The 24,249-nt window shown below is 39.8% G+C and overlaps 1 protein-coding gene across 1 annotated transcript in view; it reads left to right on the top strand.

Moving 5' to 3' along the window:
* Lurap1l (leucine rich adaptor protein 1 like) overlaps positions 1–24,009 on the top strand; it is a 42,678-nt gene extending 18,669 nt beyond the window's left edge. Inside the window, exon 2 of the mRNA XM_052717519.1 lies at positions 23,266–24,009. Within this exon, the coding sequence (XP_052573479.1) occupies positions 23,266–23,640 (375 nt within the window). The 3' untranslated portion in view covers positions 23,641–24,009. The remainder of the gene's footprint in view (positions 1–23,265) is intronic.
* Positions 24,010–24,249: the final 240 nt, after the last annotated feature.

The raw sequence follows: 24,249 nt of genomic DNA, 5'->3' as shown, positions 1-24,249 counted from the left end.
TGCTCCATTCCATTCACCTTTTTTGATAGGAATTGAGAAAAGTGAATCACTCTGTTCCCAGCAGCTCTTTCAAATGTGTTGACCCATCTGTTGCCATATGTCAGACATCTGCTTTTATCATCCTCATCTGTGGTCCTTCAAAACTAGAGGCAATGAATTAACATTGAATATATGCTAATTTGTAGTGCTAGAACAGCTATTTGCAAGGCATTTAATCTGGCAGTAGCAATTTTCAGAAATTGCAATATTAGAGGCTAAGAATAGAAAGCAGAAGTATATTTGTATTCTCAGCCACCTTTTTTTTTTTTTGAGTCAGTAATTCTAAAGCCTTTGTCCTTACCCTTTTTATCATTAAAATGTGAGGAGTGAGTCCTTGTTATTTGCTTGTTATTTGTTGAGTTTCCTTTAAAGCCAGCACAGCATAATATGACAGGGTAGGATCGTACAAGAATGTTCTACGTTCAAGCTGTAGAGTTGTTTCTCTTTGAAGAATATATTGTCTTTATCCAATATTAAGGTATCATCAGAATATATTGGAGAAATTTAAGCTACCTTGCCAGTGTATAGTCAATCCTGAGTTCGTTCTTTCTTTCTTTTTTTTTTTGGATTTTCAAGGCAGGGTTTCTCCATGTAGTTTTGGTGCCTGTCCTGGATCTAGCTCTGTAGACCAGGCTGGCCTCGAACTCACAGAGATCCATCTGGCTCTGCCTCCCGAGTGCTGGGATTAATGGCGTGTGCCACCACTGCCCAGCCTGTGCTTTCTTTTAACATTAGTAATCTATAATTTTTATGCCTAGCTGTAGGCTATCTTTTCATTGTTTCATTGAAACACTCAGGAATTTATCAACCCAGTTCAAACATAAAAACCTTCAGAGTAATATAGTGTCACTGGTACCAGACATTTAGATTCAAATGTTATAAATGAAAATTATAGTCACTTAAGTATGTGGATTAGGCATTTTTTTCTCACCTCCTTCCTCTCTTCCTCCTTCTCTTTCTCCCCTCTTTCTTTTTTGTTTCTTCTCTCTCTCTCTCTCTGGAGATGGGGTCCCACAATGTAACCTGGTTGACCTGATCTTGATATGTAGACCAGGCTGGCCTCAAACTCGTAGAGATCCACTGGCCTCTGCCTGCCAAGTGCTGGGATTAAAGGTGTGGTGATGCACAGCTGATGGGATACATTTACTATTGCTAAAGTCAGTTTAAATAACACTTTTGATCAAATGAATAACCAAATTTTGGTCAGAAATAAAATTTAGCACATTTGTTTTCATGCCAGATGCGATGGTGTGGACCATTAATCACAGAAGGCTAGCTCGGTCTACCCAGAGCCAGTCTTTAAATAAATAAATGCATACTTTCTAACTTCCTTGAATATGGCGAGCATTTTAAAATTTTATGCCATAACAATTTTTTTTTTTTTTTTTTTTTTTTTTGGTTTTTCGAGACAGGGTTTCTCTGTGTAGCTTTGCGCCTTTTCCTGGAACTCACTTGGTAGCCCAGGCTGGCCTCGAACTCACAGAGATCCGCCTGGCTCTGCCTCCCAAGTGCTGGGATTAAAGGCATGCGCCACCACCGCCCGGCTGCCATAACAATTTTTATTGTTTACATTTAAGGTGAACAGGATGCTGTACCTATATAGTTAAGTAACTACATAGTTATGCAAGTTAACATATTTCATATGCTACCCTTTTTGATATTTTTGTGGCAAGATCATCTAAAACTACTCTTGGCAAATTTCTAGTAAGCCATCTTGCATTATTAACTGTAGTCTTTGTGTACATTAAATATGTGGGTTTATTGGTCCCACATAACTGCAACTCAGTACAGTTTGACCTATTTCAAAAGTAAAAGAGTTATCTAAATTCCATTGAGCACAGGCTGCATACAATATTTCATGCAGTTCCACCACCATGCCGTCATTTTGTGGGTTAGAGAGCTAATGTAGAGAAAGTATTAAGTAACCTGTTCAATGGACAGAAATGCAAAAACCACTTCATGGAAGAATGATATTTTAACCTGTCCTTTGAAGTCAAAACTAGGCATGTCCATTTGTTTTAATATGATGTAAAGCTGTCTGAGGTTATGTTTTAGCTCATCTACATTTGGAAACTCACAAGGATTTAGCAATAATAATAATAATAATAATAATAATAATAATAATAATAATAATAGCAAATCATGGAATCCAAAAGTAAAAAAATCATCTATTGCCCCTTACTGAGTTTAGATTTTGAGGATGTGTTTATGTATATTCCTAAAAAATGTGGAAACGATGCCTTAGTAAAATCATTGGAATATTTGATATGTTAGTAATTTCCACAGTTAAATAATGTCGGTAGCTGTCTCTCTTGTCAAGTTCAAAGAGAAATTAAAACCTCTTATTTTAGATAATTTCTAGGCATAAAGTTAATTGTGACTTCTAAGGCATAAAGCAACAGAAAAATTTTAAAGCTTTTTACATCTTGATAAAGATCATAATTCTTATCTTTAGCACTAAAATATTTTTCTAATGAGTTGCTTAAGTAGAAAATGTAGTCTCTTAATTACAATTATTGCATAGCCATCCCCGTTGGCCCATTCATCCAAAAACTTTGAACAACTCCACAAGCTGTAACAGCTGTGCTCCTGGAGGAAACCTCACATCAGGCTATGACTTCAAATGTGGTTGAGAATATTGAGAATCATGCCCATAGGCATTGGTGAATTAACCGTTCCTAAGCTTACAGAGCACTCCGCGCCCCCATGGCTTCTAGAGGAGTGCCAGCATAGGTACTTAACACCCCCCACCCCTCTCAAAAGAAAATGTGTTCCTAAATTCACCTCTGATGATTTAAAAACGTTTTTCTGTATCCATTTAATTAGACTGCCATAAGGATGCCACATTAAGAGCAAATCGCAAATCTTTTCTTTTAAAGATTTATTTATTCATGTATTTTATGTATATGAGTGCTCTGTTTTCATGCAGACCAGAGAGAGGAATCTGATCCCATTACAGATGGTTGTGAGCTACCATGTGGTTGCTAGGAATTGAACCCAGCACCATTGAACCACCTCTCCAGCCCCAAGGACATCTTACTTTTACCTTTTTGTTTGAAACTAGATCTTGCTGTAGTACCAAGACTGTCCTCAAATCAGCATCTTTTACCTCAACCGACTAAGTAACTGGGGTTATAGGCGTGCATAACCGTGCCCAACAAAGAAGAGCTTTCAAAAATTAAAGCACAAAATGTAATTGGAAATTAAAAGTGGGAACAACGCATTTGAAGTCTTGACAATTTCCTTTGTGTCTTTTTTTTTTTTTTAAGATGTAAGCTGGAGCAACTTAAGAACGGCCCCCCACTAAGGGAGGAAGACTCAAAACCCCAGAGGACAAACATTTTCCATGAGAATGTAGGAACAGCAAAACTGAGTTTATGGGGAGGAAACGGAGATCAGAAGAAGAATTTGGTGTCAGTGGTCTAGGCCTTTGGTGTCATCCTCCAAAAGCTCTTTGCCCTGGTTTTAAAACTCAGACTGAGAAAGGGGAAGCCGCCTGCTTGTGCTTCTCATGTGCAAATTAGCCCTCTTTTCATCCCCATCACAATTCCTCCAGAGTAGACCTGCCGCTTTGAACTCGGGAGACTGAGGTAATTACATGCAGTTTGGAAGACAACGCTTGAAGAGTCTGCACCCCCTCTATAGAGACATGACTAAATTAGGCCCGTGTCAATTTAAACAGAAGTCCTTAAATCGGCTTCTTACATGACCCAATCAGTTTACTCTAATATCCTCAGCTATTGTTACTGGTGCATATTTGCCCATAAGAAAGAATGGGCTTCGGATGCTCATAAAACCCTGCACAGTGAAACGCACTTGCTGAGGAAGTTCACTCAGCAGTTTGCAGCCCAGCGAAGTCAAATCTCTGCTCAAGAACTGTCTAAGAAAATGCACGGAGCTTCTCCATGTAAATGTGCGGTTAGGGGCCTTCCCCACCTCAGCCCCTCCATGACACACCTTCCCACACTCTGCAGCCTAGCCCTTCCAGGTGGATTGTCAGCTTTAAGCACAAAGGGATATTTTTATTTCTGGGCAAATGGTTCTTTTCCTTATTCTCAACTCAAATGATTTCACGGCTGCGTGAGTTCTTTGCCCAAGGACAGCGAGTCTACTACTCTCGGCACACGCCCGCATGCTGCCTTTCTGCTCTTTCTCACCCACGTCTTTAGCACGGGTTGCTGTCTGTGTCCTACCCTGGGATCAACCGACAGGGTGAACACATGCTGCAAGTTCACTTTTTCACTTCTCTGTGAATGACCGTCCTCGCTGTTTTTGCTTCTCCTATCTAGAGAATTCATACCTCCGAAAATCGTTATTCATGTATCAATTTTCTTCCAATGCAGTCTCTTCAAGAAGCAATGGCAGTTCATTCTGATGTCTTTAGCGACTGGAGTTTTCTTTGTAAACTCTACAGTGGGCATGTACTTCTAACAAGCTTTTTTTTTTTTTGAGAGCCAAGGCATTGCCGGGCTAGAGGGAATCTTAAGAATGATTTTCCATATTCTCATCTATCAAAGAAGACAACGAAAGCATGAGAAGACCAGCTGATTTAAGTCGAGAGTATGCCACTAGTGGCAACAAAGCTAAAACAAGGTTGTATTCTCACAGCAAATCCCTCAACTACACTATCAGTGGATGTTTGGGTTGCAAAGCATCATAGCAGTAAATAAATAGCAAAGCATCTATCACTTGCATTTTAAATCTATTTACATGTTATTTATACTGGAAATGCATCTGCCTAGATAGCCACATGCCACATTCTATCCAATTTAAAAATGAGCAATCTCTTACGTGTCCCAATAACCATGTTTTAATGAACAAATGTGAAATTCTTGAAGAAAACTAAATTAGAAAGAAAGAATGTATTTGGGGCACAACTAGTTCAGTGACTCCAAATTCATTTAGAATTAGCATAACTATCCAAAATGGAACCATGCAAAAGTATTGCTTAAATACATCTAAAAGATGAGGTGGGAGTATATGACTGGGGTCATTGATATTCTGTGCTTTAGGTGCCATTAAGCTATTTGTAGAAATATAATGTAAGCAGCTAAGGAAGATTATTGCAGAACCATCACAACACTTAATACGTGATAGATGTTGAGTCACAGTACATTGTTGTGAAATCTATGGTTGGTCTTCCTTTATGTATTCTGGCATTAAGCTCCCAAAATCCTTGCAACCTCCTCAGTAACAAATGTGTTTTGTACAGCACTGAGCTGACTGAAGACTATCAGTCCACTGGTGGTTTCCACATGGGGACTTGTCACCATGGCAAGACAATAAACAGCATGATTAGAAGATTGCTAACCTCAGCCCAAACCACCCAACTCTGGGACCAGTAAAGGGGATGAAGATTAGGTTGGTCAGTGATATAATTGATGAAGTCTATGTGTGTGGAAGCCTCCAGAAAACACAAAAGGACAGGGCTTGGAAAGCTTCAGTTAGCTGTGCCTGTGACACCTCCTGGACAGTGGAGTACTAGAAAGGGCATGGGAAGTTATGGACCTTCTTTCTTGCCTTGCATCCTTTGTGGTATCCTTTATAAAACACAGGTCAATCTAAGGAAGGTGGTACCCTGACTTCTGTGCGAGGCGCTAGCAAACTATGCACCCAAGGAGGGGAATCCCAGGAACCTGGTTTATATGGAGCTGGTTGGTAAGAAGCATGGGAAAACAGCCTGGAGCTCACATGAGAAGTGAGGCTAAACCCTTAACCTGGGGGATCTGGTGACATCTGCTCAGACACAGCACCTGAACTGAGCTAAACTGAGTATACGCAGCGGGATGTATTTCAGACTGCCCTGCTTGCTTGAACCTACGTGGAAAATCTTCCACTTCACACCTTTTTGTCCCCTGTGTTGGTTGTAAAGAAAGGCACTTTGTTCTGACATTTTCTCTGTATTCTTAGAGACAGTCAGACATAAATCCAAAAAAGGTAAAAGCAATCCACTTTTTCCACATGGAATTCATCTTGTTCTTACCTAAAAGATGTGTTTACTTAGTTACTCTTGAAATGTTAAATTCAGTGTATGCCTGTGCTGGGCAAATGAAATGTTTTTTTATGTGGAATAAAGGGTGAGGAATGAGTCAATTAATATTAACAATGAATTGAAGGCCTAGAGACACTAACTTAGTGGACACTTGCCACGCTGCTGCCACGATTCCTCGGTATCTGCTTCCGCTGCGTTATCTAGACGGTCCTGAAACCACCTGCGTTTGTGTCGGTTCTCAGAAGATTCCTCTCGGTGGTTATCAGCTGGTACCATGGAAGAACGTGTTTCTTCAAAAGAGGCAAAGGACAGGAAACACAGACATAAAACAAGCCTTTGCTGAGGACTTCTACAGTTCAGTTCGGGCAGCCATTGGGATGGAAAGGGTGCATGAAGAAAGGAGGCCAGACTTCCAATGATCCAGAAGAAAAGCTCGCAGCAAAATTCTCCAGGAAGTGTCTTGTCTTTAAATTTTTATTTTATTTATTTTTTTGCTTCTTCTTTTAATTCATGGAAGCTTTGGGCAACCCAGTACCTACATCTAGCTCTCTTGTTATTTGCAAATACTTTTGTTGGATCACAGCATGATTTTTCTATGGCTGCGGTCTAGCTGTCTTTATGGAGGGTCATTTACCCAGAGCCTTGTAGAGAACGCAAGAAGTATTTGGCTATGAAAGACATTTTTAATCTATCCCCCCCCCCAGTTTGGGCTTATATTTAGAAGGGAAAATTGGAAGGATTCTTGAAGTAGATTTAGTCATTTTATTAAAACACTGCCATGTGTACTTGAAAACAATAAATAGCTATAGTTTGAAGTTAGGACACTTAAAAAAAAAGTGTGCTTATTGTTTGATTTTATGTGCATGAGTGTTTTGCCAGTATGTGTGTAAATGCACCACATGTGTGCCTGGCGCTCTTGAAGGTCAGAAGAAGACAGTCTTGGATCCCCTGATTTTAGGGTAACAGATAGTTGTGAGCTGCCATGTGGGTGCTGGGAATAGAAGTCAGGAGCTCTGGAGAAGCAGCCAGTGTTCTTAACTACTGAGGCATCTCTCCAGCCCCCTCATATTTTTCCATAAACATTTATTGTGATCATTATCATCATCATCACCATCATCATCATTATTGTATGTGTGTGTACATGTATCCACGCTTTCATGTGGGTTTGGGGTCAGTTGTTATGTAACAAGGGACTTTACCAGCTAATCCATCTTGCTGCTCCTGCATGTGATAATTTTAGTTGTGAGTGGTAAAAGATATTTCATTTTAGTCCATAGCCACCTACAGGAATTGAAACCCCAGTTTCATGATCTTGAACATAGGACAATAGAAAACACAGGCTACCAATTTCAAAGGGTTATTTTCCACTTTAGTGGAAAAGGAATGTTTTCTTCACAGACCTTAGCAAGTTGACAAGCAGACAATAGAGAGCAGCTGGCTATATCCACTGTTGCCTCCCAGATTATACGGACAGATTTCCAACTTTTCACAGGGACCATGAAGTCATCCCATCATGAAACCAGATTGTCAGTTTTAGGCACCCCCAAAGATGTATAGAAGGTGAGACTCAATGTTCATTAGCTACTGGAGGTGGCTGTTTACACACGTTTTGTTTTTGAGGCATACTTGGCTGTGTAATTAAAACCTGCCATTATCTAGTTGTGAAATGGACATGATATGATCACAGAGTTAAATAAAACATGGAGCTACATAGTCAGGATTGGGAACAGCAAAGCAAACAAACCAGAAACAAAGAGAAGAAACCAAGTTCCTGGAAGGTGAAGTCCCCTTCCTATGCTTTCCTTGGCCCAGGAACAGCTTAAGCCATTGTGTATGAGCAGGTCTTGTGGTGAGTCCATGGTGCTTCCTCAGGGAGGGCTCTGACGGTGACACCAGCAAGCTGAAACCTCGACTTTCACAAGAAATTTAGAAGGAATATGTCGAAAATTGATGGAGCATTTAGTTAGAAAACCAATAGATAAATGTGCTGTGGCTATATATTTTCTCAGGAAAAATGTAAGATCAAACTCCTAATTTAGAGTTCAAACTGTTAAACAGCTGTTAGAACAATAAAACTTAAGTTTTTGAGATTATCATTTTTACCTCAACCTAACATAAGCCATTTGTTTGCACATCTTTGAGGCACAAATTTCCAAGTTCACTTATGACTTTGTAAGTCTGAGCCAAATTGGTAGTAAATAGCAGATTACCTGAAAAAAAAAAATCAGCCTAGGTCATCAGGTCATACCCTTAATCTCTTTTAGGGTATCATTGAGGATATATTGATTTTACAAATTTTTTTTTTTTTTTTTTGTTTTTTTGTTTTTCGAGACAGGGTTTCTCTGTGTAGCTTTGCGCCTTTCCTAGAACTCACCTGGTAGCCCAGGCTGGCCTCGAACTCACAGAGATCCGCCTGGCTCTGCCTCCCAAGTGCTGGGATTAAAGGCGTGCGCCACCACCGCCGGCTGATTTTACAAAATTTTATGTTTAGATTCAGAAGTCTATTTTCAACAAAAGTTAGATGTTTATGGTAAAAATTATCATATTAATTTGTTTTTAATCTTTTCTGATAGGCCCAGAGAACAAAAATTAAGGAAATGAAGTTTGTTTCTTGAGTGTGAAGTTATTCCGTTGGGGAGATAATTTCTACTCTCTCTATGGGTATTACCAGAGTGTCACACACCCACTCTCTCAGCAATACTGATGGAAAGCTTGTTAATAGCTCTTAAAAAAACAAAACAAAACTAAACTAAACAAAAAAGCTTGCTGTTTTGGCTACTATTCAACCACACTATGCCACTCCTATCAACAACCAAAGTCGGAGAGGTGGTCTACTACCAGAGGATTGTGGGAGGGGATCACTGTGTGGACCTGGACTGTGAAGGTCTTTCCATACAGCTTGAAGGGAAGGAAGAACAGGCCATACTTGACTAAACTTCAGCCTGATTCTCCTTCACTGTGATGCTGTGGATATGCAGTTCCTGTGATAGATTTGATTCCCCCTTTCCCTTCAGGACTTAAAAGTATTTATGTAGTTTAAATAGTGTGCAAAGAAGTAGTTTCTTATACTTGTTCTCTGTGGAGTTGGTTTTTTTGTTTTGTTTTGTTTTTGTTTGTCTGTTTGGTTAGTTTTTTGTTTGTCTGTCTCTGTTTTTATGCTATTCTAGGCAGTTTCTAGACTTTTCTCTGGTCTTCTGTGGCTGTTGGGTATGAAAAAGGAGCTGGGTTTCGAGGCCTTTAAGTGCGGCTCCCTGTTAGCATTAGTCAGCGGTGGGCTGTTTACTGTTTATCTAGCCATGGATTTCATCGACAGAAATTTCCTCCAGGACTCCTGTTTTGGCACTCGATGATCTCTCACTTTTCTCGGGCAATCTTCACTAGGATCAAAGGCCTGAAGCACTTTCCGTCTTAACTTTCCCCACGTCACACAGGAGTAGCTGGTTTGCTGGATGGCGGCCCAAGTTAGAGTGTTCTCTAGTGAGCCTGACTGAATGGTTTCCCTCTCTCAACTAGGATATGCTTTAGGGAAAACCTAACTTTACTAGTCTTTGTAAAACAACCTCCTGTAAGGAGAGTCCTGCATAAGAAGACCAGAAAGGTGTGCGAGTACATACTTCAGAGCATCCCTCTTCCTGCCAGAAACCCAGGAGATCAGAACACAGCAGCACTCCTGGAGGTGAAACTGAAAGTGGGGAGTGTTGAAGCCATTCCTAGCTCCCAGGCCGGTGCCACGCAACCTCCACCAACTCACAAATTGCCCTTTGAAACAGTTCTAACTGACATTGGGCCTAGCTCAGGGCTTTCTGCGTCTGGACTCCTGGCCGCATTGATTTTATTGACCTGTGTCCCAGGCTGCAGTTGGCCTTGTGACCTCAGTTCTCTAAGGATGTTGTTGACATGCAGTTTGTTCAGTTGTTTTCTTATTGTAAAGACCTTTGTTACTTGTCAGATTGGAACCACCATGAGAATAATCAGCTTCAGCAATTGGGGTGTGTGTGTGTGTGTGTGTGTGTGTGTGTGTGTGACGACATACTGACAAATTGATATTTACGGCAGCTACCTAAGTACAGGGCATAGGAAGCTTATGATAAATGAATGGCATACTTTTTTTTTTTTTTTTTTTTTTTAGTATTCCCAAAGCTGCTTTTAGAAGCTGAGACTGAATAAATCACGAGAGCAGAAAGCTGAGGTACTGCAGTGAGTGTTGGAATATTGCAGGTGTTGTTTATGGGCTGCTCTTCTCATCATTGCCTCCACCCAGTGGCTTACATCACTGCTCCTGTCTGGAGAGTCTTGCCTGAAATCTCAAGTGACAATACTTAGTCAGTGTTGGGCACTGTAGGGAAAATAGGACAAGGCTGAGACTCATGTTCCATAACGGATGGCAGATGTGGCCAAATCACTAACAGCAGTTGAAAATGAGTATCACAATAAGATGCCAGTGGCTCAGTTATGTTTCCTATCCAAAGGGATCATTTTACAGGGGACCCATTGTAAAGACAATGAATTAACATATAAATACATTCTGGTTTATAGTAAGCTTCTCAACAGAGAACTGTTATTCCCATCCTATGCTCCTTCCATTTTTCCTCTTTTGAGGACAACTCAAAGCATATTTTCAACTTAAATGCACAATTTTGAAAAGAAAAATTGCAATAGAAGAAAATTATAAATATCGAAACTTCAATAATGTCACTGTTAATCTTTCAGTTTGTTCCAAATTCTTCTTCACATTGTGTCTGAATGTTATGATGTTAAGTTTAGATCTGCTAATCAGTGTAATTATTTACATTTTATTTTCCCTCAAGAGTTATGTGAGTTATCTCCATTGAGTGTATCTACTCTGATACTACTTATCAAACATTTCTCCTACTATCATTCCTCAGTGTAAGAAACAGCATTCTCTGGTGAAGAAAGTATGCCTCATGGGAAATCAAGATAGCTATTTAAATATTGACTTTGTCTTACCTAGAATATTCTTTGTTCCCACCAATAAATACTTAACTACTTACTCGTTGTTAAACACCAACCTGTTAGATATTAGATGAGTAACATTCCATTGACACAGTGGTCTGCCATTCTCCCAAATTATCCAGAAGCTGAAAGACCTTCAGGCCCTTGCTGATCAAAGTGTGGCTGGGTTGTCACAGCAATTATTTATGAGCGATCTGTGCTCCTCCAAAATCAGCATCATCAAAAAGCAAACTGATTCAGAGTTCCTGTGAGTCAGGGGTCTGTGTGCATTTTAACTGAGTGACCCTGGCTCAGAGATTCTAGCAGACTCCCATCAAGGTGCAGGGCAGGGGTGAGGGTGAGGGCTGCAGTCATCTCTAGGCTCAGTTTTGCAAGAACGTGCTTCCAGGCTCACTGAGATGCCTGGGGATGGTGGATAGGTCCTCCCCCTTGCTGGCTATTGCCTGGCACTCACTTATTTACCGTGTGGATCTCAGATTAGGGCATTCTACAGCTTGGAAGGGGGCTATATTTGAGCAGAAGCCGTGCTCTTTGCAACCTTTCTCAGAAGGGTTGTTCCAGCACTCTTTAGAAACCAGGCAATAGGCTTGATCTACAGTGCATGGCAAGGACTACCAAAGGATATACATCAAGAGGAGGAATAATGGAGATATACTTTACAGGCTTCCTAGGAGTTAATATCAACTGAGACCATGTTTGAAATGCAGAATCATGGAACTAGTAAGCCAAATCTATATATTAGCAAGATTCTTGGGAGGTCCGTGTACATATCCAAGCTTGCTGTCTTTCTTTTTCCAATGCTGTGATAAAATACACTGAAAAAGCAGCTTGAGGGAGAAAAGGCTTATTTTGCTCATATATGGTTCCAGGTTATAGTCTGTCATGGCAGAGAAGTCACAAGAACAGGAGCTTACTGGAGCTGGCAGTCAAGAGGCACGGAGCAACAAATGCATGTTGTGGCTCGCTTCACTTTCTTTACTTTTTATAGTCAGAGGTCCACAGTCCAGGGAATGGTAGTATCACAATGGGCTAATCTTCCCAACTCAGTTATCCTCAGGTAATTGGCCCCATGCCTGAGGCCCATCTCCCAGCTAAATTTAGATTCTGTCAAGTTGACCATTAACACCTGCCATCCAAGAGCCTTCCCCATGAGCGTGGCCAACTTGCTTTATTCTGTTGTAGAAGCTGTTTTCTCAGTTTTACTTACTTACTGGTTACTCTATTAAACTCAAAGATCAATTTTTCTGATAATTTCCTCCTCCCTTATTCAACAAGTATAGGAAAAGCAAATGTCATTAGAGCACTCATGATTTGGACAAAGTTATCAGACTGAGGATAGTGTTGGTGGAATAAGAAAGATGTATAGAGGATATAAGGACTGAGACCAAAAGATGTAATGATGGGTGGCATTAAGATATTAAAGAGGTAGCTAGAGAGCCAGCTCACAGTGGTTAAGAGCACTTTTTGCTCTTGTAGAGGATCTGGGCTCAATTCCCAGGATCCACATGGTGGCTGGCTCACGGCGTTTGTAACTCCAGTCTCAGGGGATCTGACACCCTCTTCTGACCTCAATGGGCACCAGTCATGCACATGGTACACAAAAATACAAACAGGCAAAGCATTGACATACCAAAAACAATAAATACACAAACAAACAAATAAATGTAAAAGCAATGTTAAAAATTAAAAAGATTAACTATAAAATGCTTCCATTATAGTCCTGTTTTTTTTTGACACCGCTTAAATCCATTCTTGAATGACTCTACAACATGCAGCATATTATTTATAATGGTAACCAACCCTTATTCTTGGATTTATTTGATTCTACCCTCCCAAGACACAGAAGTGCTGAGCATATTTTAAAAATATAGCCATTAAATCATCACAGTATAAAAATTAAATGCTCAACTGAGTTTCAGGACCTTGATTATCCCTTCTCATCTACTTTATGTCCCAACAACACTAAAACAATAGTCTACATACTGAACTTGACCATTTCCATAAATGACTTCTTATATTTGAGGCAGTGTCTTGCTGTGTAACTCAGGTGACACCATCATCTCGCCTCAGCCTCCAAAATGCCTGGATTATAGCATTCAGTACCATGCCTACCTTGATATTAATCATTTCACTATGTTTTACATTTATCTAAAGTTCTGATTAGTGGGAAAGATAAAGGTACATTCTTCTTCTTCTTCTTCTTCTTCTTCTTCTTCTTCTTCTTCTTCTTCTTCTTCTTCTTCTTCTTCTGTTTCTGAGACAGGAACATTCTGTTTTTAAAACATATATACAGAGAGATAAAAATCCTAAGGTATAAAATGAAAGTCCCTAAATATTCTTAGCACAAAATACAATAGAGTAGGCAAAGCCTTCTTCTATATCTTCCCAGTGGTTTGGAAACCAACACCTATTGAGATGCATGAGCTGCTTATTAAACTTTCAGGGGCTTTGGGAACATCTTGTCAGACTCACTATTAAAACTTTAGGTTTATATGTAAGCCTACAAATCAATACTCAAAGGTAGCAAGTACTCAACCACTTCTTGATGATTTTACTGTTTTACTATCAGTTACAGTCTTTTTGTTTGTTTGTTTGGTTTTAAGGCAACTGTCTTCTATACACGACAGGGAAGCTGTACCCATGAAATTTCAATAATTTGGTTACCTAAATAAGACCTAAAAAATGAAAAGATCAGTTGGCATGCCAACGTGGATAGGGGAAACTCACCAGGCCCCATTCTCTAGATGAAGAACAGTCAGTGGATGTTGAGAGAAAAAGAACAAGCCTTCCCCAGGGATGAGTTCTCTGATATGTTATCTAATCCCAAATGATCAGCCCTTAACAGATTACATGTGACAACACTAACACTAAATAGACTCAGCAGGCTGTATATATAAATTTATATGTATGTGTATATGTATGTGTGTGTTTGTGTGTGTGTGTATATATATATATATATATATATATACTAATAATTAAAGAATGAGAATCCATGAATTTGAGAAGGTGAGGGTACAGATGCCAGAGGAGTTGGAGACAAAATGTATAAATGATGTAAATATAGTACTCATGAAATCCTCCCCAAAAATAAAAAATTTCTGTTTGTATCTAAGAGATGAAAATACTGTATATGAGATGTTCTAAACACTTATCAGTTGTGTTTGCTGAGATCACATTGCTAACTAGAAATTAGCCATGATAGAAGAATTCATACACAGAAACTGGAAAACTCTATAAATAAATCCTATGTTTTAATTCATTGATTCTAGACTTTAAAGAGTCAGAGATGATTTTAATACTGAAGACTAAACTTTAAAATGTCTCTATAGGGCTGGAGAGTTGGCCCAATGGTTAAGAACACTGGTTGTTCTTCTAGAAGACATTGTTCAATTCCCAGCACCTACATGGCAGCTCATAACCAACCACTTGTAACTCTGTAGGCCCCCAGCACGCAAGTGGTGAACAAATATACATGCAGATAAAAAAATCTGTACACATAAAATCCAAAATAAGTACATTTTGAAATGTCCCTGTTACTCTGCTTACAGTGAAAAGGGAAATGAAATCTTTGTTGTGTATTCAAAATCAGTTATACAGTTCATCAAAGAAATTGCTGACACCATCGATAAACCAGTAACAAACAATGTAAGGCTAACACAGGCTTCAGTTTAATACACATAATTTGTATTATATGAGAAAGTTTAACCACATGTAACTGTGTTTTTATGGATAAATAATTATCAAGAAGAATCAGTGAGGTGGGAGCAATTTTATCTGTTGCCATACATCCAAGAGTTCAGCAAGAATGAATAAGGCATTCTTTGAGAATCAATTGGTTATCAGAAGTTTATAGTAAAGGCTACTTTATATGTTATTGAAAGTGTATCTAAACTGGGTGGTGGTGGCACACACCTTTCATCCCAGCACTCGGGAGCCAGGTGGAACTCTGTGAGTTTGAGGACAGCATGGTCTACAGAGTAAGATCTAGGGCAGGCACCAAAACTACACAAAGAAACCCTATCTCGAAAAAAACAAAAAACAACAACAAAAAAAGAAAGTGTATCTATCACACACTTTCCTTACTAGCCCAATTTATATTGCATTTATTTATATGGTAGAGTTTGGCTCTTAAATGCCTTGCAAAGGCCCATGTGTCCAAGGCTTGATTTCTGACTTTGGGACAGAACTGGAAGGTGCTAAAACATTTCAGATGTACACCTTTCTGGAAGGAAATTGAGTTGCTGGACATTATGTCTTGATGGTGGGATTCCAGCCTGTCTCTCTATTTCTCACTCATTGCAGGTTAAACAGGCCCCCTTCACACGCATTCTCCCTGTGAGGTACTATTCTACCACATGCTCAAAGTGTGCTGTGTGAAGACATGAGCCAAAATAAATCTTTATACCTTATAAATTGATTAGCTCAGTTATTTCAACACAGTGGTGGGATGTTTCAGTCACTGCTTCATTGCTGTGATGAAGTATGATGATCAAAAGCAACTTGGGGAGGAAAAGGTTTACTGGCTTGTACTCTCACATCACAGTCCATCCTTGAAGGAAATTAGGGCAGGAACTCAAACAAGGCAGAGAACTGGAGGCAGGAGCTGATGCAGAGGCCTTGGCAGGGTGCTGCTTACTGGCTTGCTCCCTGTAGCTTTTTTTTTTCATTTTTTTTTTTCATTTATTTTACATACCTATCACAGTTTCTTCTCCCTCCTCTCCTCTCGTCCTCTCCCCCCACCTTGCTCCTACTCGCCCCCCCATCCACTCCTCCATCTCCATTCTGAAAGGGGCAGGACGCCCATGGGAGTCAACACAGCATGGCATATCAAGTTGAGGCAGGATCAAGCTCCTCCCCCTGCATCAAGGTTAGGCAAGGCAACCCAGCTTGGGGAGCAGGTTCCCAAAAGCCAGCTCAAGTGCCAGGGACAGGTCCTGATCCCACTGCTAGGAGCCCCACGAACAGACCAAGCTACACAACTGTCACACACATGCAGAGGGCCTAGGTTGGTCCTGTACACAGCCTGCTTTCTTATAGAACCCAGGACCATCAGCCCAGGGTAGCACCAAACACAATTGTGTGGGACCTTACCCATCAGTTACCAATTAAGAAAATGCCCTACAGCAGGTTGTTATAGAGACATTTTCTCAGTTGAGGGTTCCTCCTTTCAGATAACTATAGCCTGTGTCAAGTTGACATAAACTAGTCAACAATGAAGCAGTAAATAAGTGTGTATGCATTGACTAGTGATTGGCTGTTGAACACTTGGCATTATACTTCCCTTCATCCTCCTCTTAAAACAGAAACCTGATCACTACAGCCACAGAGAAGCACATGCTGTGACCTCAACCTAATCTGGAAATACTGCTTTAAGGTCTAACTTGGAGAGATAGATATGCAGAATAATTTATGTTAGTGGTCAAACTTCTGGTCTATGTTCTCTGTGGACCAGCTCCTCTGTTGGGAATGTGAGACATGTTTGTTAACTCACTCTAAATAAATCTTGGCTCAGGTAATTTTCAGTTTGGTTGTATTAATGTCAGTTATGCTTCAGACATAGAAAAAGTTGACTTTCAGTCAGTCCATTAGAACATGAAAAAGGTACCAGTTTGGGTACAACTTGATGGGATAAGAAAGAAAAGCAAGCTGTGTCGCTCACTTTAGCCATGGGAAGACTCACTGGAAGGAGCTGATATGTACTCACAAGCTGCTTTCATGCTGGAACTGGATTCAGAGTCAGTGAAGTCACATGTACCTCTTTCAAATAACTGAATTCTGCTTTCTGCGTCATCAAAAGGATTATTGGTCAGCTGTACTGATGGCAGTGTTTTTGTCAGTAATGTGGTTATTGGGGAAATTACATAGCCATAAGGCTTTGGGAAAAGAGCAAACTGTTGCAGTTACTGTTCAGTTCTACCAGTAAGCAACATAATGAAGGATGTCAAAGCTGACTGATATAAAAATTAAACCCTCCATTTCTTAGTTAGAAACTAACTTTGCTCTAAAATTTCAACCAAATGAGAAAGATGTGTGTGATCACAGGCTTTTTTCCTGAAGGTTCTATATCGAAGTCAGTGAATAGAAACATCATATAATGTCTTCCCAGATGACAGAGAGACAGCAGTGTCCTCATGGATCTGCTGAGAAAGGCAAATAGAGAGAGACATGCTGTATAATACAGCTATCAATAAAACTTGTGAAGGATCCAACCATGAGTAGGCAGAAAATGTCTTGTGATCATCAAATGGTTATGTGGTGAATTCAGAGAAGAAACAGAATTGGATACCAGGAGGTTACACAATGGGGATGTGCATTCTCTGGATACTTTTATGTCAACTTGACATAACCTAGAGTAATTTGGTACAACGGGACCATAATCAAAAAATGACTGATGTAGGTGGGCCCAGGCCATTGTGGAGGCTGCCACCCCTGGGCAGGTGGTCCTGGGGTGGGGAGTATAAGAAGGAACATGCCATGAGCAGCAAGCCAGTAAGCCTCCCCCATGACTTCTGCTTCTGTTTCTGCCTTCTGATTCCTGCCCTGACTTCCTTTGTGTAAGGATGTGATGTGTAAGTGTAAGGCAAAAACACACCCTTTCCTCACCAAGATATTTGGTCATGGCGTTTAATCACAGTAATAGAAACCTTAACAAAGACAATGTATAAACTAAGATAAGCTGCTGAAAAAGTAATATTTCAGGCACCTTTCCAATATCCCTCCAATTCATGTTTGAAATTTAAATACCTGTAAAATAAGTATGGTAAGAACGTTGGAAATAAATATGACTATAAAAGAGGGTTGTCCAGCATCAAAGACTTTCTCTAACTGTAATTGGGAGGGGAAAAAAAAGAAATAGATGTTCATTGTTTCTTCTGGTTGGAAACTAGGCATAGAGCACAGCACTAAGAGGCATATGTAACCTCTTTCTCTTATCCCATGAACTTCATGATGGACTTGCCAAGAACTTTCCTTTTCCAAATTCCTATTATTGCTTTCGGCACATTTGGGATTTATATTGTGGGTTTATAGTCGGAATGTGTAACTTGGACATGGCATGCTTTATTTGTTTACTCAACTTGACATTAGTAAATAAAAGGGTAAAAACATAGAGGACTTTGTGAGAAGTATCTTACCTGGTCCTCAAGTACAACAAGACAACATGAGAAACAGCTGTTGGAAGACACATTCAATAGCTCATGTGCATGTTGATTAATTTAAAGACATTATTTGGGTGGCAAGAGGCTTAGCTGGTAAAAATACTGCTGTGCAGGCCTTAAAACCTGAGTTGAATCCCTGGATCCCTTTGTGGGAGGAAAGAATTGATTCCAGAAAGTTACCCTCTGATTTCCACATGTATGCTGTGACAAGCACATGGCTTTACTTATATGTATGCATCAGACATACACACTGACAAGACAATAGTAAATAAAAAAACATGTTTGCCTTGGAACATAAATATGATTTTTATTAAACTCAAATGGTGAGAATACAAATTATTCTCAATTACACAATTGTACAGATTATCACACAATTTCTGATAAGCTAATTATAATTCATGGTGACATAGAATTTCAGTTTTAACCACAAGGTTTTTTTTTTCTAACATTTCATGCTGAAGCTGTTGAGCAGGAATTGTCTGTCTCCTTATGGCCCATATGATTTCCTCATAGCAAAAGTGACTTAGTGATCACACGGCCTCAAAGAAGACAGAGACTATGTCAGAACGGAAGGAAAACCAGGGAGCATCTGATCAGTAATGCTTTCTTATAAAGTAATACCTAAAATGAAACCTTGGTGGGGATGGAGACAAGTACATGAGGCAGGCTCAATTCAGTCTCAGTGATGAGGATTCTTCTTTATTTCATAGAACTCACTTTGCTGTCCTTATTAAGCCCCATGGTTCATGGAGAACTTAACAGAACTTCATGATTTTTCTTTGGGGGAATCTGAAGTCCTACACACCAAGCTTGTTTATCCACAGATCACAAGCAGAACATGTCAAGGTCAGACTTGTACAGTGTACTATGTTCCTCATACAACACCATCTTGAATATCAGTTCTCTGATTTAAAAAAAAATTATTTATTTTTATCTATGTGAATGGGTGTTTTACCTGCATGAATGTCTGTGCACCACTTTTTGGCCCAATCCCCTCAGAGGCCCTGGAATAGGAGTTGGAGATGATTGTAAATCACCCTGTGGATGCTGGAAATTGAACTCTAGTCCTCTGGAAGAGAAGCCCGTGCTCTCAGTCACTGAACCATCTCTCCAGCTGCCTCAGTTCTTTGGTTAATTAAAAATTTAACTGTATTCTTCCTTCGATTCCATCATGCTAATTCATAACTGTTGCATTCTTTCTTATGAAAAGGATTGTGTGGAGCCAATGAGATGACTCTGGTATATGTCAGTAAATCTACTTTGGCCAAGCCCAATGACCTGACTTTGATCCCTGAGATCCACACAGTGGAGAGAGAACTGACTCTACAATGACTTGTATTCATGTCTAGGACACCTGTACACCTCCAACCTCTACACAGATAAATAGATAAATAAATAAATGTAATTTGAAAAACGGTTTTAGAAGGAATTGCTCATAAGAGAACAGATCTTGAAAATTTTGTTCTTAGCAACTATTTGAAAATAGTTGTTCTTTCTAGATCCTTCATTTCAAATTTTGTACAGACTCAGTCCACCACTTGTCAGAAATGACATGAAGTTTCAGCACTTTCCCCACAGGCCAAAAACCTGTTTGGCGCAAACCTAAAGGTTGGAAGACTCAGACTCAGGGTGAAGGCAAACCACACAGCAGGAATTGTAAAGATCAGAATAGGGCGTGGGAAGTGAGGAAGGAAAGGGAATATACTGAAGTGACTTTGAATGAGTCAGTACGGACACTTGTATTAGGGAAAAAGATATGTGGTTTGATTGGTCTCTTTGTTCAATTCCTTTCACTGGGTGTTTGCAGAACACCTGTGCTGTGCTAGAACAAGTTATCACCCCTAAGCAAACAAAATCATGTGTGCACTGTGACTCACAGCTTGAAGTCCGCTTCCCTTTGAGATGCTATCTTACACTCTGTAAATTTAAGCAAGGGAGAATTTATGCCAGTGACTCAGTGCCAGAGTCCTGTGAATGAATAGAAACAGGAGTATATGCTTGGGAATGCTTCAGTCCTGGGGTGTTTCTTCCTGATGATTTCCCTTCCTTTCAAGTCCTATACCACCAGCCTACACAAAGCTCCAGGCTGCTGAACCGAGGGTCCAATCTGAAGCATAACTAGTGTTCAGTCATTGGACAGATCTTGGTTGAGTAGATACTGTGTGCCAAGCACTCCTCTAGGTCTTAGCAAGCAGTGGTGATTAGGCAGTCAAAGTTGCCTGTACTCTGAAACTCCTTCATGCACAAGTAATAAGCAAATTGATTCTAACAAGTCATAAATATGCAGGAAACAATAGTCATGAAACTCAATCTGTAACTGGGCTTGAGGACTGGGCATGATTAATCAGGAATGGGCTCTCTAAGGTTATGGTAACATTGAAGCTCAGAGCTTGAGGAGGGTCCCAACTCTCAGTAAACTCAGAAAAAATCAAGGGGCTTACGAGACTCTGGCTGAGAGAACAACAGCCACTGTGGTAAAGCTACTCTGTTCTTGATGCAGCCATCCCAAGGACTGAGATGAATCACAGCATGGAAAGGTGGGGCAACCACTGGAGACAGGAGTAACACTGTGATTCAGTTTTTGGTTGATTGCTCATACACCCAGGGTTCATCAATACCATAACCACACCTCAGTTCTGGGACAAGGCCCTGCATAACAGACAAGAACTCCTGGAACAGACTAGCAGCAGTCAGTCATAGAAGCCAGCACACCCAGCAATCTGGCAGACACTGTTTACTGTCCTAGAGGACATGGGGTTACACGCACTTACATCTATAATCATTATCTGCATCTACAGGCTTTAACCACGTTACTTTCATAACCCACCCCCCAACAATGACTCAATAACATCTGAATGTTTTGCTTTTAGAAGCCAATGATTTCCTTATTTAAATCATTTCACGGTCAAAGGAAACTTTTGTTTCTACATAGCCTACTTTCTTTTTATTCTTACTGCTTATAAAATTGAAAATGATAAAATGTCTATTAGATGTTACCACTATACAAGACCATAATTGCTGAAAGAAAATATATTCTTAGTACATATTAACCCTTGAGTGACGTAATTTCTGTTAAGTGTGAATTTATTAATATCTTAAGGTATTTCAAAGATCTAAAAATATGACTAAAATTTTAAAAAAAGTGCTTAGGAAAGATTTTACAATGTAGGAGAATGGTAAGAATTAGTTCTTTAAGGGACTTATTGCTAAATTGAGAAGATCAATATATACATATTTATTTGTGATATGTATCTCCAATCAGTCATAGTATGCAACTGCACAAAATTCAGCAATGTTGTGAGATAGAAACACGAAAGTGCCATAGAGGCTCGTGGATCAGCAGAAGAGAATAAGTAGTCAGTAAGCTGGGCCCAGTGCACCTGAAGGAAGGAGAAATGAAGAGCAGTGATGGTCCACTGCTGGACCCAGTTGTGTGTTTTCCTGGGATGAAGCATGCTCGTGGGAACGGGCATCTATTTATTGTCCATTTGGGGACTGTTTGGGAAATGGCCACACAGATCTTGCCCCATGCCTCTAGTAGGCATGGGAAATGTCTTCAGCTTCCGGGACTTACTGAAGAATTTTGTAGAAGTTTTACCCACTGATTTTCTGTGCTCACCAGTGAACCCATGTACATTGTTGGTGCTTTGTAAATATTTGTATTATTTGTAATTTGAACTATGTCTTGATGGCCTTTAAGGTATGTGGGTGAACTGGAACACAAAGACTTTCAGAAAGCCTCCTTCTTGGTCACAGTCATTGCAAAGTTATTGAAACACCATTAAAAAAAAAAGCAGTTTGAGGCCTACTGAGTTCACATCCTTCTATTTGAAAATACCATGGGAGACTAATTTCAACCTGTTACTGTCTGTTTATGCCTTTCACTGAGAAGATGCAGAGGTTGCTTTAATATCTTAGTGATTCCATGGTATTTTAAAAGTGCACTTTGTACTTCCTGTATTTACACTTATATTTTCATTATGTTTTGAAAATTGTACTCTAGAATGAAACTTTTTCTTTCTTCTCGTTGTCTCTTTCTCTTCTTTCTGTGTCTCCGTCTGTCTGTCTCTTTGGGTTGAACCCAGGGCACTTATTAGGCAAGTGCTCTGTTCATGGAGCACTATCCCCAGCTGCTTTCTGGTGGAGATTTTATCCCTCCCTGTTTGTCTACACACTCAACAGCTGAAGTTCACCTTCAGTTATGGATGAACTCCCGAGCAGGAAGTCCTTTTGGATGAAAGCACATTTCTGATGACAATAGACTTCTTTTTCTTTGTGGTTTGAGCCACTCAAGAAGGAATGCTTTTGAGAAGTCTAGAAACCTACATATCTGAATTAGTCCTGTTTCTTAAAGAGAGACTTGACATGGCCAGCGTTTTTGGCTTACTATTCCAAGTGGGAGAATGGGTATCCATTTTCAAACTGTAATCAATGTGAGTAGGCCCCCTTGTGGCCAGACAGGTCCCTGCCTCCCAGTTTGGTTTTCCTTGGAAGCAAATGTATTATCGAGCATTCCTTATGGAGAAACAGTCAGGATTGCCCGTTTCTACTGTATTCTTAAATTTTTCCCTGAAGTTTTCAGGTGTTTATAAAAGAAGAAGAAAGTGATACAGCCTGCAGTGCAGTGTAATTAGGTTTTTCAAATGAATGTTGATTTTTTTTTTATAATGTTGCTTGGCATGTTATCATTTAATAAGCAGAGGTTTCTATAAAACTAATGAAGATTCTTTCATTTCTCCACTTTTTTGTTAGCCCAGTACCATATAAATATAGATAAGTTATTAGTTTACCCAGAAAGAGAATACATTTCTTAACAGACAACTTGCCATTTGATGGGTGTATTCAAGGAGCTTGATTGGGGTTGGAAACACAATGAAGCTTTTATTGGCCAATTAGGAGGCTGATGTATATGCCAGGAAGTAAGTTCTTGAGTCTGACTCCTATCAGGAGTCAACAGTTTTCAAAGAGAGTGATACAAGAGTATTTTTTAAAAATTCTATGAATTTGAAATTGTGGACTGAAGTACACAGGATAAGCAAATTTGAGATTTTTCTAGAATGTGAAATAACTGGCATGTATTTCTTCTCCTCCTCTCTGCCATAGGTTAACCTCAGAGCCACAGATGTGAGGCTCATGCGCCAGTTGCTCCTCATCAATGAGAGCATCGAGTCCATCAAGTGGATGATTGAGGAAAAGGCCACCATCACCAGCCGAGGCAGCAGTCTCAGTGGCAGCCTGTGCAGTCTGCTGGAGAGTCAGGGTACCTCCTTACATGGCAGCTACAACAGCCTCCACGATGGCAGTGACGGGCTGGATGGCATCTCTGTGGGGAGCTATCTGGACACTCTGGCAGATGATGTACCGGGCCATCAGACCCCTTCGGACTTGGATCAGTTCAGTGACAGCTCCATCATAGAGGACTCCCAGGCTCTGCACAAGCATCCCAAGTTGGATTCTGAGTACTACTGCTTTGGCTAATGACCCAGTTTTTTGCATGGGACTGGTGTGCAATTAACTTGTATGTATCCTTCTTCTCTGCTGCTATATTTTTGGTGTGATTTATTTTAATAAGGCAACCTTTTTAAAGAAGCTTATTTTTAAACTGCTTAATGATATTTCTTTTGCTCCTAATATTTCTCATCTAGACTGATTTATTTTTCTCTGTTACATTTTTATTTTTATTTATTATAATAAGCTTCCTCCCCTCTTTCATAGTAGCACAGACAAGTAGAGGGGAAAGAATAAGCAATAATTGTTTCCGCTTATGTTTTCAGAGCAAGGGGTCGGTCAGGGATTATAAGGAAAACTTTGCTAAATTTTACAATAAACCAAAGTCTGATAACTACATTTTTGTTGCTTGTGTTCTTAAGTGATTTGATATTTCTATGTGCCAGAAGATATGAAGACATTTTACTGTTTGTATAATAAGTTGAACAAAATATTTGGTTCAAGTTAGACATTAATTCAAAGGCAGGACATGTTAGTGCATAATGAGCAGCACTCTTGGTCACATTCATCAACACGATTAACATTTGGAAGACTAACCACCGTAGACTTGATTAAGTCCACTCTGCTGTTAACATTGTA

This window comes from Peromyscus californicus, unplaced genomic scaffold, assembly GCF_007827085.1.
Source record: "Peromyscus californicus insignis strain IS unplaced genomic scaffold, ASM782708v3 Scaffold_5__1_contigs__length_169319896, whole genome shotgun sequence".
Taxonomy (NCBI): Eukaryota; Metazoa; Chordata; class Mammalia; order Rodentia; family Cricetidae; genus Peromyscus; species Peromyscus californicus.
This window is presented reverse-complemented; position numbering and strand designations above follow the sequence as displayed.